This window comes from Marmota marmota, unplaced genomic scaffold, assembly GCF_001458135.2.
Source record: "Marmota marmota marmota unplaced genomic scaffold, marMar, whole genome shotgun sequence".
Taxonomy (NCBI): Eukaryota; Metazoa; Chordata; class Mammalia; order Rodentia; family Sciuridae; genus Marmota; species Marmota marmota.
In genome coordinates this window covers 888,727-905,586 of record NW_025999864.1, presented here as the reverse complement: position 1 = coordinate 905,586, position 16,860 = coordinate 888,727, and the positions used below count along the sequence as shown (strand labels likewise).

At 37.7% G+C, this 16,860-nt stretch overlaps 1 protein-coding gene across 5 annotated transcripts in view; it reads right to left on the bottom strand.

Annotated features, from left to right (window-relative positions):
* The window catches only part of Bicc1 (BicC family RNA binding protein 1), a 284,860-nt gene that overhangs the window by 100,696 nt on the left and 167,304 nt on the right, over nucleotides 1-16,860 (bottom strand). For all 5 annotated transcript variants that reach the window (XM_048813939.1, XM_015504682.2, XM_048813942.1 and 2 more), the window contains one exon: nucleotides 12,022-12,091. In XM_048813939.1, coding sequence (XP_048669896.1) covers nucleotides 12,022-12,091 — 70 coding nt within the window. The remainder of the gene's footprint in view (nucleotides 1-12,021; nucleotides 12,092-16,860) is intronic.

The window sequence follows — 16,860 nt, the reverse complement described above, 5'->3', positions numbered from 1 at the left end:
TAATATACAATGTGGATTTGTTTGGGGTGATTCCAAGGAGGGGTTAAGAAAAGTCACAGTTAGTTTTGAGTTGGGAGCTGTCAAGAAGAAGAGGCAATCACTGATTATCTTGGCAAATTTAATTTAGGATAGAGGGCTTAAAGCTGAGTTGAAGTCATGTCAGGTAAAAAAGCAGCAATCACTCATGTCAGTCACAAGAGAGTGATATTTAATCACTTGTGACTGGACAGCATCCTTGTCTCAGCCTTGCTTCAAATATACTCAAGAAGCAGCTCTGTCTCATTATTTGAATTCTACAAGAGGTATTTATATTCATTTGGGAGCACCACAGTCTAGTTGTCAGTTACTAAAGCCTTTTCTTTCTCAAATGCTATTCAAAAGTATAACTTAAATGATTGTTGAATTAATTTTAAATTCACTGTAAACCTAACAATAATGTAAACTTTGACAATTTATTACTCCAACTTTCGGGCAAGCATCATGCACATGAAAGAGAATAAGCATGTTGGTTCATGGGTTCCATGTTCAGAAGGAAAGGCCAGTGTCCAGGCTAATAAAATACCAGTGTGTCACACTTAAACAAAACGCAAGTACATGGAAGGTACTGAGTTAGTGTAGGGAACAGCATATGAAACTCCACCTGGAGGCATGGGTGAAACTTTCTAGGAAGGCAGGCCAGCTGGGATGGAGGTGGAACAACAACTAGGAGCTGCCCAATTGGCAGAATCGGGGTGGGGATGCCCTTCCATAGTAAGCACAGTACTTGTATGAACTGGCATAATGGATTGGGAAACAAAACATAAATCAATGTTGCTAGAACATACTTTACTTGAAGCACTCAAAAATATTTTTCAATGACTTCTGAGATTCTAAACTATACAGATATTATGTTTCATAGGTATAAATTTGCCTAAGATGTAAAAAACTAGTATTTTACATAATAAAAACAAAACAAGGAGGATTAGAGGAGAATATATCCATTTGATTCTAAAAGCCAAAAAATATCTGGATATATTTTTTAATCTCAAATGTTTACATCTTTGATGACTGAAAATTCTTTGTGTTTTTTTCGTCCTCACTTTTCTGGATTCAGACACACTTCCAAAGTAAGTAAAATAAATCAGAACTCCTCAGTGCTGTATCAGATTTGAGAAAGAGCGAAGACCACACAAAGAAGGCAAGGGGACAACCCTGAAATGGCACAGTGAAGAAAGCGTTTTCTGTCTTGTTTAAGAAACCTGAGTGCTGAAGAGGAAGCAAATTATACCCCAAACTCAATACTTGTATTTATGGATCCTAGTCTAGAAATGAAAACAAGGTATAAGTGGAATGTAAGTTAACTCAAAATAACATATTTAAGTTACACATCCTTCCCTTGAATATAAGAGATTGGAAAAAATTCAAAACCTTTTCCTACAAAAATAGGGAACCCAAGCCCAACGTGTGGAAATAAAGCCAAACAATTTATTGGGTCTCTTTCTGTTATGCCAAGAAAACTTTGGAATTTGATGACTCGTGTACAATACTGTAACTATTTCCCATGCCTTCACAAAACAGACACACATCTTCCTACTATTAAAATTGAAGATCTAATCTTTAGGTAATTCACTTTGGAAATCCAATGCCCAAAGTTAACACATAAATTTATAGTCCTTTAAAAATTAACCCCTATTTACCATTTTAGATCATATTCATCTAGTTTGAAATAAAAATAACCCCCACATTTCAACATTTCTTTAGAAAAAAAAAAGATGAACAACCTACTATAACAGGTAAAGGACACTAGAAAAACCAATAAAGCCTGTGACAAACAATTCACAGAGGAATAAGTACTCCAGAGCTGATGAAAAATGCTCAACCTTTTTACTCACTAATGGACAGACAGCATGTGACATGATTACTTTTCACTAGATGAGGATGGGAAAGCACAGTGTTGACAAAGAGGAAAGAAGAGTTGTTTCCCCTTCCAGAATCCTATCCTTGCATGGTGGGAATTCAATAGTCATACAGGAAAATGTGGTGAAAATCCTAAAAAACAATAGGTTGCTCATATCCTGTGGCCTAAGAATTCTATTTGCAAGAATTTATGCCACATAAAACCATATGCAAGTGAACAGATGAATTCGAAATTCACCGTAGAAAAATCATCCAAAAATCAAAATATATATCAAAACATACTATTTATTATATAGCCATACTCCACATACTAAAACGGCTACAAAAACAGTGGGTTGTTTATGTGATTATATGGAAGATGTCCTCTCATTATTTTATGGGGAAAAATTCAATTACAGAAATAAATTTTATGAAATGGACCCATTTTCATAAAGTAATAATACATAATTATTTTGTATTGATCAAGGAGCCAAAAAACACACAAATGCAGTTATCTCATTTTTATTTCAGGCAGGATTCATTTTGCTTTAAGAGTAATTCTGGCAGCAAGATACAAAGGGAATGTAACTCTTCATTCCTAAGATCTCTCTAATATCTTTTTGATAAAAGCATCTATTAGTACCAAGGTTTGAATAAAAATGTAATATTAAGTCATAATCCATGCTTCAATGTCCCAAAAAGGGCACTGGGAAAAATGAAGATGCCACTGTGATTTATTTGCTTTAGCTAATGAGAAATGCCACATGGTTGCTCAGTAGTACTTGCAACTGCAAAAAGCCTTCATGAAAATAACTTAATTGCTACTGACAGGCCTAATAAATGTCACTAAATTCTGTCCAGCCATGCCTTGACTGACAGAGCAGAGGAAAAACCAGGAAAAGGCCACATGTGGTTTGGGGCAACATTAAAATTTGGTGCCTGTTTCCAGGCCAAGATATGCACTCATAGTGCCATCGCAGTACTCAAGCATGATCAGAAACCTTAGGAACTGTCACTGTTGTCTCAATTACACATTCTAGCAAAGAGAAATGGACAAGTCAGGCTGTAAGAATGAAGAAGGCAGCACAGCTGTCCCCCAGGCTTGAAGCGACATACATAGAGCAAAGCACTGTTGAAACACTCATAGGAAATAAAAAAGAAATTGAACTTGCACGATTAAACTGTAAACTCAAAACTGATTGCAATTTGAGGCCTTTAAAATGCGTAGATCTATCATACAAACATGTTTTACCTTTTTTACTGAAATTATGTCAGGTCAACTGTCTTGTTACATAAGTATGCTCTTCCTTTGATAGTCAGTAGTATAAAATATCCTAATGGCTACTGTTGCAAAAAGAAAGCCAGACAAACAATGCAGTGGACTGCAAGATGTGCTCTCACAGGAATCTAGTGCTATGCAGGCAATATTCTGATGGTAAGCTCACTCCCCTAGCCCAGCATTTCTCAACCTTGAACTACTGACATCTCCTGCTGGATAATGCTTTGTCTTAGGGGCTGTCTTGTATAGGGTATGACATTTAGCAGCACCTCTGACCTCTGGCCACAAGATGCCAGTAGAACCTCCTCGAAATGTTGACAACCAAAAAAATGTCCCCAGGCACTGCCAAATGTTCCCTGGGGGACAAAATTTCCCTAGGTTGAGAGCCACTACCTATATTTAAAAAAATACATAAATCTCAGAAAAACCATTAGTAATTCTCAACAAAGGAGAAAAAGAAAGATGATAAGAGCACAAAAAAATGACAAAAAAAAAAAAAACTACATTGAAAATCTAAAAGACTGACATTTAGGAAGTTTCTAAACCCTTGGTAGGGATTACCTTGAATTAACTGCCTTTCTGCTTGAGGAATACACTTAAGATGCATATTTTAAATCTGAACTTCCCTCAGTGAAAGTGTAAGAGAACCCTCATCCCTTGTGTGACCAAGCATCTTCACTAGCACCTAGGTGGAGTGCAGAAAATACCTCAAAGTATGAAATCAAGGTTTACCTCCTAACTCTATCACTCTGTGCCCTCAGACAAGGTATATCATTTGCTGGCATGGGTAACTAGTATATACAGGGCCAGGCGAAGGGGAGTAATATTCATTCAAGTGGTTCACCTAGCACCATGTCTATTATAAGGTAGGTGTATCTACATATTCTCTCCCTTGCTCCTCGGCATTTAACATGAGAGAAGAACTGCAGGTGGAAGGGAACCTGGGCTCCTAGAGGTAAGGAACCATGTGAGCACTGGTTCAGGAAACAAGAAGACAGAAAGAAATTCTCCTAAGAAGGGCCACAACAACTCAGAGGCAGGCGAGCTGATAAAGAGCTAGCTCTGGGCCACTCAGCTACTGGGGATGACAGCCTGCTTATTGTTTAATCTGGACATCTTTCTCACTATCTCTTTTCTTTCTTTCTTTTTTATTTCTTTAGAGATCATGGTGCCTTTAAACTTACACATTAAGGAGTTACTATTGATCATAATATTTTCACATATATTTTACTTTAAAATGTTGATCAAAGTGCTGTGTCCAGTATCTATGACTATTTCTTTTCCACAGACGTCATTTTTTAGTTTCAAGCTTACAGAAAATATTAGTGGAAAGTACAGAGAGTTCTCATCACTGGCCCAGCACATCATCATTAAAACTGTTCCATGAGTTTTGACAAATGCATAATGACAAGTATCCACCATTACAGACCACACAGAATAATTTCACTAACCCAAGAATCTTCTGTGCTCTACCCATTCATCCTTCCAAGTCCCTAGCAATCACGTATCTTTTTACTGTCTCCACAGTTTCTTTTTCTAGGATGTCATATATTTAGAATCATACAATATTATAACCTTTTCAGATTGGCTTATTTCAATTAGTAATATGCATTTAAGGTTCTTCCATGTGTTTCATGGCTTGATAGCTCATGACGTTTTAGCACTGAGCCATATTCCATTGTGTGGATATAACACATTTATACACTTACCTATTGAAGGATATCTTAGTGGTTTGCAAACTTCGGTAATTATGAGTAAAACTGCTACACACATCTACATGTAGGTTGTGTGTTAACATAAGTTTCAACTCATTTGCATAATACCAATTAGTGTAATCAAAGATTGCACAGTAAGACTATGTTTAGTTTTGTAAGGAACTACCAAATGTCTTCCAGGGTGGTTGTACCTCTCTGGCCCTGGCACAGGAATGAGAGGGAAAGACTGGAAAGAAGAATTAGCTTGCAGCATAACCAGATGGGCAAAGTAAGCTAATGTTTGGGCCATTCAGAAGAGAAGAAAGAAAAACCAGCTTGAAATCGAGAAATGAGCCCAAGCTCAAGTCCTCAGTCATGATAATCAATCATACAGCACTTTGGTTTCACCCCTAAAACAGTTTGTGCTGTTTCTGTGTGAGAGAGAGAGCATATGTATTTCAGAAATGTCCTCAAATGTGCTTGTTTGATACTCTACAAATGAGGTTTTTCATGTAGATATACCCTAACAAAATAAATTTTTAAAAGATGCGTTCGTTCATATAAGCTTTGTATTGTTTAAGCATACATGGAGCTTGAAGAACTGGGAATGGCCACGGTTTCTGCCCTCCTCCAAAAGGTACTTCTTGAGACTGAGCACTACTTAAGACTCTTAGCTTACTATATACAACTTAACTAGCTCTTCAACTGATTCCTACTCTTGACTCCCAATCAGCACTCACCAAATGATGACCAAGCACCTAAATAATTATACAAAAACATCCCACACAAAATCTTTCTGCCAAGAAAAAACACAAGGGTTCCTGGGCAGGTGGTGGGTACTACTTACTTTCAAAGATTTAAAGCAAACCAAAAAAAAAAAAAATCACCCTAACAAAACCTCTCTAAGAAACTTATACCATATTCTAAGCATATTTCCTCCCATATCCATCTTTTAGAAGTTGTGTCACTCATGGACAAATAAAAAATCTCTTCCTAAGGAAATAATACATGAAGTATCACGTGAAAATTCAGAGGGAAAAACTTTTTAAAGAATTGCCCAGTCATGAGTGGTTTCATGTTTTTACCTGTAAAACCTGGAAAAGGAGGTATTGACTGTAAAAATAAGGATGAGCTAAGCTCAGTTTACCATGAAGTCTCCATAATTTTCCAAGGACAGAGGCATTATGAAACTGGGCCAATTATTATCAGCTATAAATGACAATAGTCATTGAAGGATGACACAGACCACCCTAGATGAAGAAAAGCACCAGGAAAGGTATTTTCTCACCGAGACATGGATGTGAAAAGACATTTCAGTATAATGATTAGGACTTATTAGGGCTCTAGGAACAGACCTGAATTCAAGTTCAAGGCCCTCTACTTTTAACTATAAAACTATGGGCAAGTTATTCTTCCTTCATGAACTTTAGTTTCTTCATCTATGTAAACAGAATACCACATGATAACTCATAGGTCGCTCTGATAATTAGGTAACACTGAAGATTATGTACATAAAATATTTAGCCAAGCATATGGCCCCACTAGTTCACAACAAATAGTAATACTCAGCATTTCTATTGATAATTCAATTATGTATCCAAATAATTAAAATAGCCACAACCAAAACAATTCTGGTCTTGAGGTCAGCCAGGAGGCTGTGTCTTTTTAAGTCTCATTTACAAGCTTGCTAAGAACAGCACCAGAATTTCAGTCAGTCGGGTGCCCCTAAATGAAAATGATTGGATCATTTTCCCTGGTTTCCTTCTCCTTCCTTCATTAGAACTACTCTAAACCACTAAAAGAAGGCCTCCCCACAATCATTTCCCATATTTGATCACATGAGGGGGTCTATTAGTTGGTATTACTCATTAGAGTGAATGCCACAATTTAAAATCTTGTTGTTAGGCAACATACCCTAGGGACAGACATTGTCACCTACATGAGTAATTCCACTATGATGTAGTTGAGGGCTCAGGTGATCTATAAATATTTACCAAGCACCAACTATGTTCTGGTTTCAGTGCTAGGGATGTAATGATCAAAACAATCCATTTGCTCTTTACCCTTTGGAGAACTGACCACTAGCCCGGGTTCTACAACCTTTCTTTGTCACCTTTGTTACATCCTGACCTACTAAACATGTGAGTGCATGTATATGACTCAAAGTTTCATTAAACAATATCCTTACACTCTTGTCTTTTCTAATTTAGTTGGGTGTATTTTATAGCTGGTTGTAACTCACTAAATAAAGTTTATACCCCTCATAGTTTGCAACCCACCACTGTAAACACTTGGTCCAGTATGCCACACCACCCTTTCCTCTACCCTCCATCCTCTGAACACTGCTATGTTAAAGGCTTCCACTAGTTAGTCTACCATGAACACCCAACACAAGCATAAGTACACTCAGCAAAACATTTCCCAAGAAAAAAATAATTTTTTCTATAATTTTTCCTATGTTAAGATTTTCTGTTAGATATCTACTACTTCTGATGGAATTCAACAAAAAATAATAAACTCTCATGGAATCCTGATGATTCTCTTGTTCATTCTTGGAGGAAGAGAACAACTAAACATGGTGCCAGATTCCCTCTAACCAGGATACACCAGTAATCCATTCAACACTCTCATTTTTGCTAGTCCTGGGACATCTTAGGTTGTCACCCCAGTACCACTTTGCAGAGACCAGTTTCTATCACTTGGTTTAACTCTGCAATAAAGCTTCATTAATGTTGACCTCATTTATTTGGAATTTGGCATAAAAACTTTAACCAATGTTCACCCACATTTACCTTTGCCAATCTAAGAAGAAAGAGATTGATGAGCAAATTAAGAGCAAAAAGAGGCTTTTAAGAAAAATATTTACCTTATTTAAGAGAACAAACTCATCTAGCATGGTGGAGTTCACAGCACAATCACTAGTGTGATAAATTCTCATTACAAATCACTTTTATCTATTTGTTAAGGCAAGTCTGGCAGGAATTCTCTTGGCAAAACAGTCAAACTTGTTCAAATGTTGTTTGTATTTTAATGAAGCTGCATTTATTTCAAAGCAGGCTGTGACTCAGAATAGCACATTTAAAATTGTAATGAGTGCCTGAAGTTATTCTATATTAGTAAACTTTTGTACCATTGAACACCTTAATCCCTAGAACTAGTTTCACAAGCACAAACCTCGAATTTTCTATGTAAATCAGACTGTTTGCTCCAATTCCACAAGTTTGAAACAGTTTCATTTTCTTCTACACAAAATAAATTCATGTTATTCAGAATAAATGCTAAGTGTTGCTTTATTTGTCTTAATCATGGCCCCCATTAAGATAATCCAAGAGTCATCCATTTTAATGTCCATTATCTTGAATCTTAAATTTTTAGTTCTTTCTGGCTTCGGTGAGGATTCAATCTTCCAATAATTTCAAATGCTCTGGGGGTTTTCAAAAATTCCATGTCCCTCAGTTTATATCACAAAATATGCACTTCCCCAAAATATCCTGCATATATGAAAATGTTTCTATCACTTTCTTCAACTATATTCTATCTAGAACATGGCCAAAGAGAAATGGAAGGAGAGCAAAAGCGAAAGAGGGAGGGAAAAAGAAAGGGTAAGAAGGTACGGCAATGGGCCGGGATTGTGGCTCAGTGGTAGAGCACTTGCCTAGCATGTGTGAGGCACTGGGTTCGATCCCCAGCGTGCATAAAAATAAAAACAACTAAAATAAAAGTATTGTGTCCATCTACAACAACAACAACAGCAAATTGTTTTTAATGTTTAAAAAAATAAGGTATGGCAAGGCAGAGAAGAAACACCAGATGTTCCTTTGCTCAAAATCATTTTTAACACAGGCATTGAATGAGGTTATCATCACTCCAAACTTATCCATGTTAGCTGACTGCATGATCCACTGCCATCTGAACAGACTTCTTAGCAACCAAGTCATATTATTTCCACATCAGATGGTATGATTTTTGTTTTCCAAACTCAGTTTGACCACAATAACTAGAGAAACTTGTTCAATATGAGGACTCCCAGTGCTGCCCCAGAACTATTAACCCACAGACTTCAGAGAAGAATCTGAATTTCCTAATTGGTGGCCAATTCAGGCTGCTCTCTGCCAGACAGCATCCCACCAGCACTTCCACCAACGCTCCCATACAGCTACTCTGATCAAGGATCAATGGCTCCAAAATTAAGTTTGGGCACAACTACTGGAAATAATTTGAAAAATACAAGACTAAATTCCAATAAGGTAAAGAAAGGGGCAGACCGTGGTAAGAGCGGCCATTGAAAAATGTTTGTCTAGGCTCAAACATTCGACCAGTGTGCATTGTAAAAACTAGAAAGTGAAATACAACACAAGCCTGTGGCTGTGTTGTCTCTCTAGCACAGTCTGGGGATTATCCATATATTCCAAATCTTCAGATCATTATGGGATTTAGAATTAAATAATCATCCATGGCATCGTCCCTAAATACATTTATTTTCTTTGGTCTTTTGAATAATAATAGTTGGGAATGAAGATGGATGAAAGACCAACTCTTCCACAACACTCAAGGGCAGCGGGGAACAGTCACACCAGATCAAAGAGCAAATAATTACCTTCTAAAATTCCCCCCCACCACTTTCATTTTACTTTTACTGACTACAAATTATAGTCAAACAAACTCTGTCTCTGCACTAAACCATTTTTAAAATGATGTAGGTCTATATACATATCAGGGATGTTAGCCAAAGGCTGATTCCACAGCTGTGTTTAAAGACTAAGAGCATTCAAGTAAATTCAGAACAGTAAATTCCTCAGAGGCAAACTCTTGATTCTTTCCTCTTCCTTGTTCTCTTTTGGCACATTCTTTCTGCTCCTTGTACAGTACTGTGTACGTTCAGAGCACTTCATAAATAAAAGAACATAAAACAAAGTCTATAGACTCATGCCTGGAGGGATCAATTCTTAGGCTCAATTCCAAAGTTTAACCTTTTTTTTTTTTTAAGTTGTAGATGGACATAGTATCTTTATTTTTTTTAATTTTTTGTTTTAGTTGTTTATTTATCTATTAATTTATATGAGAATCCAACACAATGCCTTACACATGCTAGGCAAGCACTCTACCACTGGGCCATAACCTCAGCCCTTATTTATTTATTTTTATGTGGTGCTGAGGATGGAACCCAGTGCCTCACACTTGCAAGGCAAGAGCTCTACCACTGACCTACAACCCCAGCCCCCAAAGTTTAACTTTAACCATGTGAAAATTATTCCAAATACCCTCCAATGTGCTGCTGAAATATTCTTATTTCTAAAGCAAATTTTGTACAACCAAAATGTGGACTGCCACTCCACTCTGAATAGGTTAACCGTGTCAGTGGCAGAAAATCAATCTAAAAACATGAAAATATTCCATTAATTTCTGTATTTTTCTAAAATCTCTAAAGCTCTAACCACATTTTGAAAGAAAAATGATTCAATTCTTAGTTTCATGATAACATTGGGGGGACTGTAACATGGATACTGCAAAAGAATAAGCCATACAAAATTATCTGGTAGTGTCTTAATATTCATGTCTCCTTGGGGGTTTTCTTGAGGGACTGATTACATTTCATTTTTATTAGGTAACAAAGGTTGTTTTATTCTTTAAGTAAAAATGCCTGACTACAGAAACAGAAAATCCAGTTTATGTTCAAATTTCAGTTTACCCAAGTAGCATGCCAGGGATTTTTTATTTTAAAGTCATAAATAAGTTGGCATATAACCCACTAAGGGCAGTGTTATCTTCCACATAATAAGTACAAAACATCCCAACACATCATAAAAATTACTGAAAATTAATTGAAAACTTATTCTCAAACAACTGACAAGTACAATGTTCATGCAAATGTAAGGAACTACAGGTAGAAATTTACCATGTCTTCTTAGCCACCACAATCACAAATAAAAAGAGACCAAGATCAGAGTTTCTGCAGGCATGCCAAAGTCCAGCCAACAGCACTCACAAAAAAATAATAACTGTAAAATAATGTACATTCCATGGGATGAGTAACTCTAGTAAAATGAAACTAAAAGAAGAAAATCTGGACTAAAGTAAGAAAGGAAATTGAGCAACTTTGCAATGCTTAGTATCATTTAGCAATAAAAGCTATAGAAGGAACAAAAATGTAAAACTAAATAGCAACAACAACAGAAAGCCCAGAGCACAAGGCATAAAGCTCAGTGTACACAATCATTATACTTTGAATTGTCTGATGGTATTTGTCATTACCTCAAGCATTTGTATTATTTTTAGTGAAATGTACACAATAGAGTTGCTGAAAGTAAGGTCATTCTTTAAAAAGAAAAACTTCCATAAAAATATAAACTGGCAAGTCCACTGAAAATACTGCATAGTCTTTATTTCCGCCCCGCCTTTTGGTACTGGGAATTGAACCCAGGGGCACTTTGCCACTGAGCTACATCCCCAACCCTTTTCATTTTTTATTTTGAGATAGGGTCTCACTAAGTTGCTGAGGGTGGCTTTGAACTTGCAATCCTACTGCCTCAGCCTCTTGACCTTCTGGAATTACAGGTGTATGCTGCAGTGCCCCACTGGAAAATACTATGTAATCTTAATATGGGGGCAGGGAGCATCTAAGGGCGGCTAGACAGATATACTTCCATTTCTGACTGCCCATATATTGGCTAGTGTCCTATACATGGCAGGGCAGAAATTGGCAAGAGAAGTGCTCAGTCTAAAAAGAAATCTAATGGGCTCTTTGCTATCAGATGGAAAGGAAGCACTCACGAAAAGACATCTAAGCTTTGTATCACATTAAAGGGGAAAAAATAAATATTAAATGTTTGTAGCAAATTTTTAAAAAAGTGTAAAGAAAGCCTATGTATTGAAAATTTTTACATGTGGAGTTATCATTAATCATGGCTATCAACTGGGCATCTTTGAGACCATAGGTTGCATAATATCTTTTATAATAACATTTCTATTATAATATTTATACTTAAAAACATTTTCTGTTGTTGGAAAACTGCATATTATTTTTAATTATGGTCATCCTTCCAAATATTATTATTTGTTAAATATTTGGGGGAAAACTGATAAGAATAAAGGTTGGTTCATTTTCTCCTCAGCAAACCTGCAGTAATTCCATAACATCAGTTATCAAAACTGCCACTTTCTCTTACAATTTACCTTTCTTGGATTTGGCGCCAATCTTCAGTTTGGAAGGCCAAGCAATCTGAGTATTTGTTTCTTCCATGATCTGTACAAAATTTGAGAGAAATATTGACTCAATTAAGAATTTGAACTTATATAAGATTTTTCATCAAAATAAAAAACTGCTTGTTTTCAAATCTCCAGTTTCCATCAAATAAAATGATCTCATTTTAAAACAATGTAAAAAAAAATCTTGGGAAAAAAAGATGTTTTCATAAACCTTTAATCTATTAGAAATATTCAAATATATTTTGTAATTCCCAGTGTTCCTCTCCATGATGCTCCAGAATTTTTACAGAGACAAAACCAAAAAAAAAAAAAAAACTTGAACAAGTAATTAAGCCAACTTGTTGCCAGAACCATCAGAGATGCTTGTGCTGAATAAAATTCCCCAAGACTACCGCCAACGATTGCAACACACCAAATATGATTCTTGTGAGACAAAATTGTGTGAGTTAGGCCATACTAAATGAAGATCTCTCCACCTCTGGGAAAAAAATAGCTTGCTTTGAGCACATTTGTATTTCATTAAAACTGATGAAAACCTCCTAAACACAATGTCATTTCATAAAGCTAATTTCCCGTCATCCTTCACATAGTCCAGGATGGCATTTATGCTGTGGTTCCTTCCCACTTACACATTCAGCCAGGAGGTCTTGATTCTAAAAATGAGCCCAAACACAGGAATGTGAGGGGAGCAACGATGGCAAAACTGTGGAAGTGGACAGTGAATAAGGACAAGTAACTCCAAAATGTTTCCCCTTTGTCCCTTGATAATTTTATCACATGAATTACACCAGATTGATGTTTATTTACATACTACATACATAACAAACATATGTATCTATTCATTTATTTATTGGTACTAGGGATTGAACTAAGGGTGGCTCTACCACCTAGCTGCATTCCCAGCCCTTTTTCTATTTCAAGGCTGCCCTTTTGATTTTTGAAACTTGGTCTCACTAAGTTGCACAGGCTGGCCTCCAACTTTCAATTCCCCTGCCTCAACCTCCCAAATAGCTGGAATTACATATGTGTGCCACCATGCCTGGCTCATGTTTACTTTTTAACATGAATATAGAATGTATATATAGAATGTATATATTCTATATATAATATGAATATAGAATGTACCAAACTAAGAGCAAAAAGATAAAAAAAACTCCTCAATAAGCAAATAACAGTAACTACCAACCATTCATTAATTTAATCCTTGAACTAGACCAGGATATTTGTCAGGAGCAGGGAATGAATTATGGGTCTTAGAACTGCCCAAAGACAGAGGCAACACCTCTCTTGGTAATTTTTTGGAACAAATGCTCTGAGAAAACTGCCCAGCTGCATTGTGAGACCTTGTTCAAAGGGAAATTCCATGCTAGCCAATTTTATTATTTCTTAACCTTACGTTCAAAAGCCTGCTGCCCAAAGGTATAGAATTATAGATACAAGCTAATAAGCCCTAATTGAGCTGCTTTTACCCTCAGCTTTGGTTTTGTTTATCTTGAAGAAGCTTTCTCACAATAAATCCTTCTGATGTTTAAATCTATATAATAAACGTGCCAAGCTTGCTTGTGGTTAGTCTTCCTCCACTAGAGGTAGGACGAACCACTGAGCCTCAACCTTTTCTCTACTTCTGTGTCTGTTTGTCTTTTCATAATCCCCTCATCGACTGGTTCATGTAGCCCTGAATAAACTGTTGCACAGGACTTGACAGATATTTTTTTAAATAAATTTATAGTTAACTAAAATAACGGTTGCAGACAACTAAACACATTAACAGTGCAATCCATGATAAGCACCTTTCTTCTCCTCAGTATTGGCCAAGTACTGGGCACAAAGCTAAATGGTTAACTTGTATCATTATTTCATTCAATCCCCTTTATGACAGCCTAAAGGGCTTTCAGAAGATGTTTCAAACTATCGCCCACACAGGTATTTTGTCTACCTATTGTTAGGATTGTTACAGCTTGACCCAACATTTTAGAATACAAGAATTTCACATAGAAATTCAGATTTCTAATTCTATGGGAAACTTGGAAGATTCGGCACATGGAGCCCACATTCCCACATGGCAACACATAGCTGGCACTGAGGACCAGCTGCCCTCTTTAGTCAGGGCCAGCAGGCCCTCAGCTGCTCCTGGCCCCTACTATGACTCTGAATCTGAGGTCAAAAGCCATTTGCTGTTACCATCATCACACGTGTACTGCCATTTATCATGGTATCCGCACTGCTGTTTTGCTTACATAAATATTTCTCTATACCAATGTCTCTATTAAAAATTGAAAGCAAAAGGCAGGCCACGCTGTCTTCACTAAGTCCAGGTGCTGGTCTGGTTCTGAAGGCAGGTGAGCTTATTACTCGAGTCCTACAAGACCTGGCCCCTACCTCCTCTTCTTTCCCCACTGCCTTTCCCTGTTAATCTATTTAGTTGTTCCTGCCGTTAATTTGGTTAGTTAATTCTATATACATATTTTAAAAATAAAAAATATTATCTGCTGCAGCCAGCATGGCCAAACTAGCAGGTTACAGTGAGAGGCAATGGGAGATTGGAAGAAATAAAGAGTCATGTCCACAGATCTTGAAGATAAAACAGCTGGGGTCAGGTGGAGAACTGCTCTCTGATGGAGAAGCAGGTCTAAAGAGTGACACCAGCAATCTTTATTACATAAGTCTCTAAATCAGATAAAAGATTATGCAAGCATTATTATTTGTATTTGAAAGTTATAGAATTAGCAACAGTATGCAGCTATTTCCTCAGTTACATTATACAGTTGCAATGTGCAATGTTAGGAGCATTGTGCAGCTCTCAAGAAAGTCCATTGTTTAAAGTTACTAATTTGCTGGCAGTTTCAGGAGCAGCAGAACTGGTGAAACATTGCGGTTATCTTAGCAAGGAAGTTCCTTCATTCCCTGGGGCTGCCATGCTTGAGAATAAGGTGGAAGCTGATAAGACTGCAGCATGGAGGGCATCTCCATAGCAACGGGGCAGCCTATGCCTTTGCACAGAAACTTTCCCAGTCACCAAGTATACCACAGCCATGAAGTTACCAGGGACCCCAATCTCAGAAACTGGTCTCCCAGTCACTGTCACTGCTCTCCACAATTATCCTCCTCAACTTTATCTGCTCCAGCCACACTAGCTGCCTCCTAAAATGGGGCCTTTACATTTGTTCTCCAGAGTTTACTATCAAGACCCCTTCTCACACTCAGTGTTCAGCTGCCACCTTGTCCACAACACCAGCCTTTCCACTCAGACCACCCCAAACAGAATCATTCTTACCCCTCACTATGCTCATTTCCCTCAAAACCCTTTGGCAATCATGAATCTTCTTTGTTTATTTGTTTATAGTCTGCCTCTGCAAAATAGATATTGTGCTTTCTGCCCAGCACACAGCAAGCACTGTATGTCTGGGAAAATGAATCCTTATAACACTTATTAAGCCATGAAGAGTGGGAACCTGGAATTAAGCACCAGCTAGAGTCTAGCTATGTCTTACTGGGCAGATCACGTAACTTCTACCAGTCTCGTTTTATTCCTCTGTAAAACTATTTATCATATCTGCTTCTAGGGTTGTTGTGAGGGCTTGAGGACAAAATGTGTGGGGAATACCCAATTACAGAGCATGAGCTACAGTAAGTGCCCTGGTTACCTCACGTTGACTTGTTGCAGTTAGGCACTGTCACTGACACTAAGTATACGACAGCAAACCCTTCATGAGCTCAGGTCCAACAAGGGAGAAGTTAACCCAGATTATGGTACTGTGTGCCAAATTTTAAAACAGGGGGTGGGGGGAACAGAGTAGAGAGGGGATCCTAACCCTGTTATGGGTAGACAACTGAGTGCCTACTGATGCCATGACCTAAAGGAGGAGAAAAAGTTGGCTGACTGGAGGGAAATTAGAGAAAGTATCTCAGATAGAGAAGGAAGGCACGTATGATGTAAGTCTTAAAGGAGAAAGGACAGGTGACCCAGAGGATCTGTGGGTGACTCAGCATAGCTTCAAGCCTCACCTCATGCATCCAGGGCAGGGACCAGGTCTCCTGCCATCTCCTCTGTCCTACAGCCTCGTGCTAGGGTACACTCAAAACAGACTTTAAGACACAACACAAAACAAAGCTGTGAAGTACCTGTGCTTGGCTGTCACTGACAGGTGAATGACGAGGGGGAAGAGGCCATATCAAAACTTCCCATAGGAAGTTATTTGTGAAGCTTTCCAAAGTGACTCCCAGTCAGTTTCCACAACTCTGAGACTGCACACCACTGATATGTTCTGGCCTCAGCAGTTCCGGACTCATGACACCCTCAGGAGGAGGGCAAGCCCATTTCTCTGCAGGGATATACGTGGCAGCTGGTCCAGGACATCCAGCCCTGGAGCCAGAAGGCTAGAGGAGGAGGCAGACCTCTGTGTAAAAGTGCCACAGAGCTTGGGGTAGGTGTACAAGGCAGCAATTAGAGCAGTAAGCAAACCGGAGCATCTTAATCCAATAAGCTATGCAGAAAAATGTCCTAAATAATCATCAAGAGGGGCTGGAACTGGCAAGGTCAGGAAGACGGCTGAAATCAAAGAAGCCACAAAAACCCTGAGAAGTAAATGACTATTTTCTATGCTGGGGGCAGGGGGTGTCTAAAGTGAATTCCAACTAGTTGTTTGTTTGTTTTTTTAATTTATTATTGTCCTTGTTTCCACCTTCACAAAACCAAAGCTCAAAGAACAAACTATGGATTTTAAATCTTTTTCTATAAACACTAACATTTTTTAAAAAACATGGCGATAGGAAGACAATAGTTCTGTGGATCTTGCAGTGGATGAA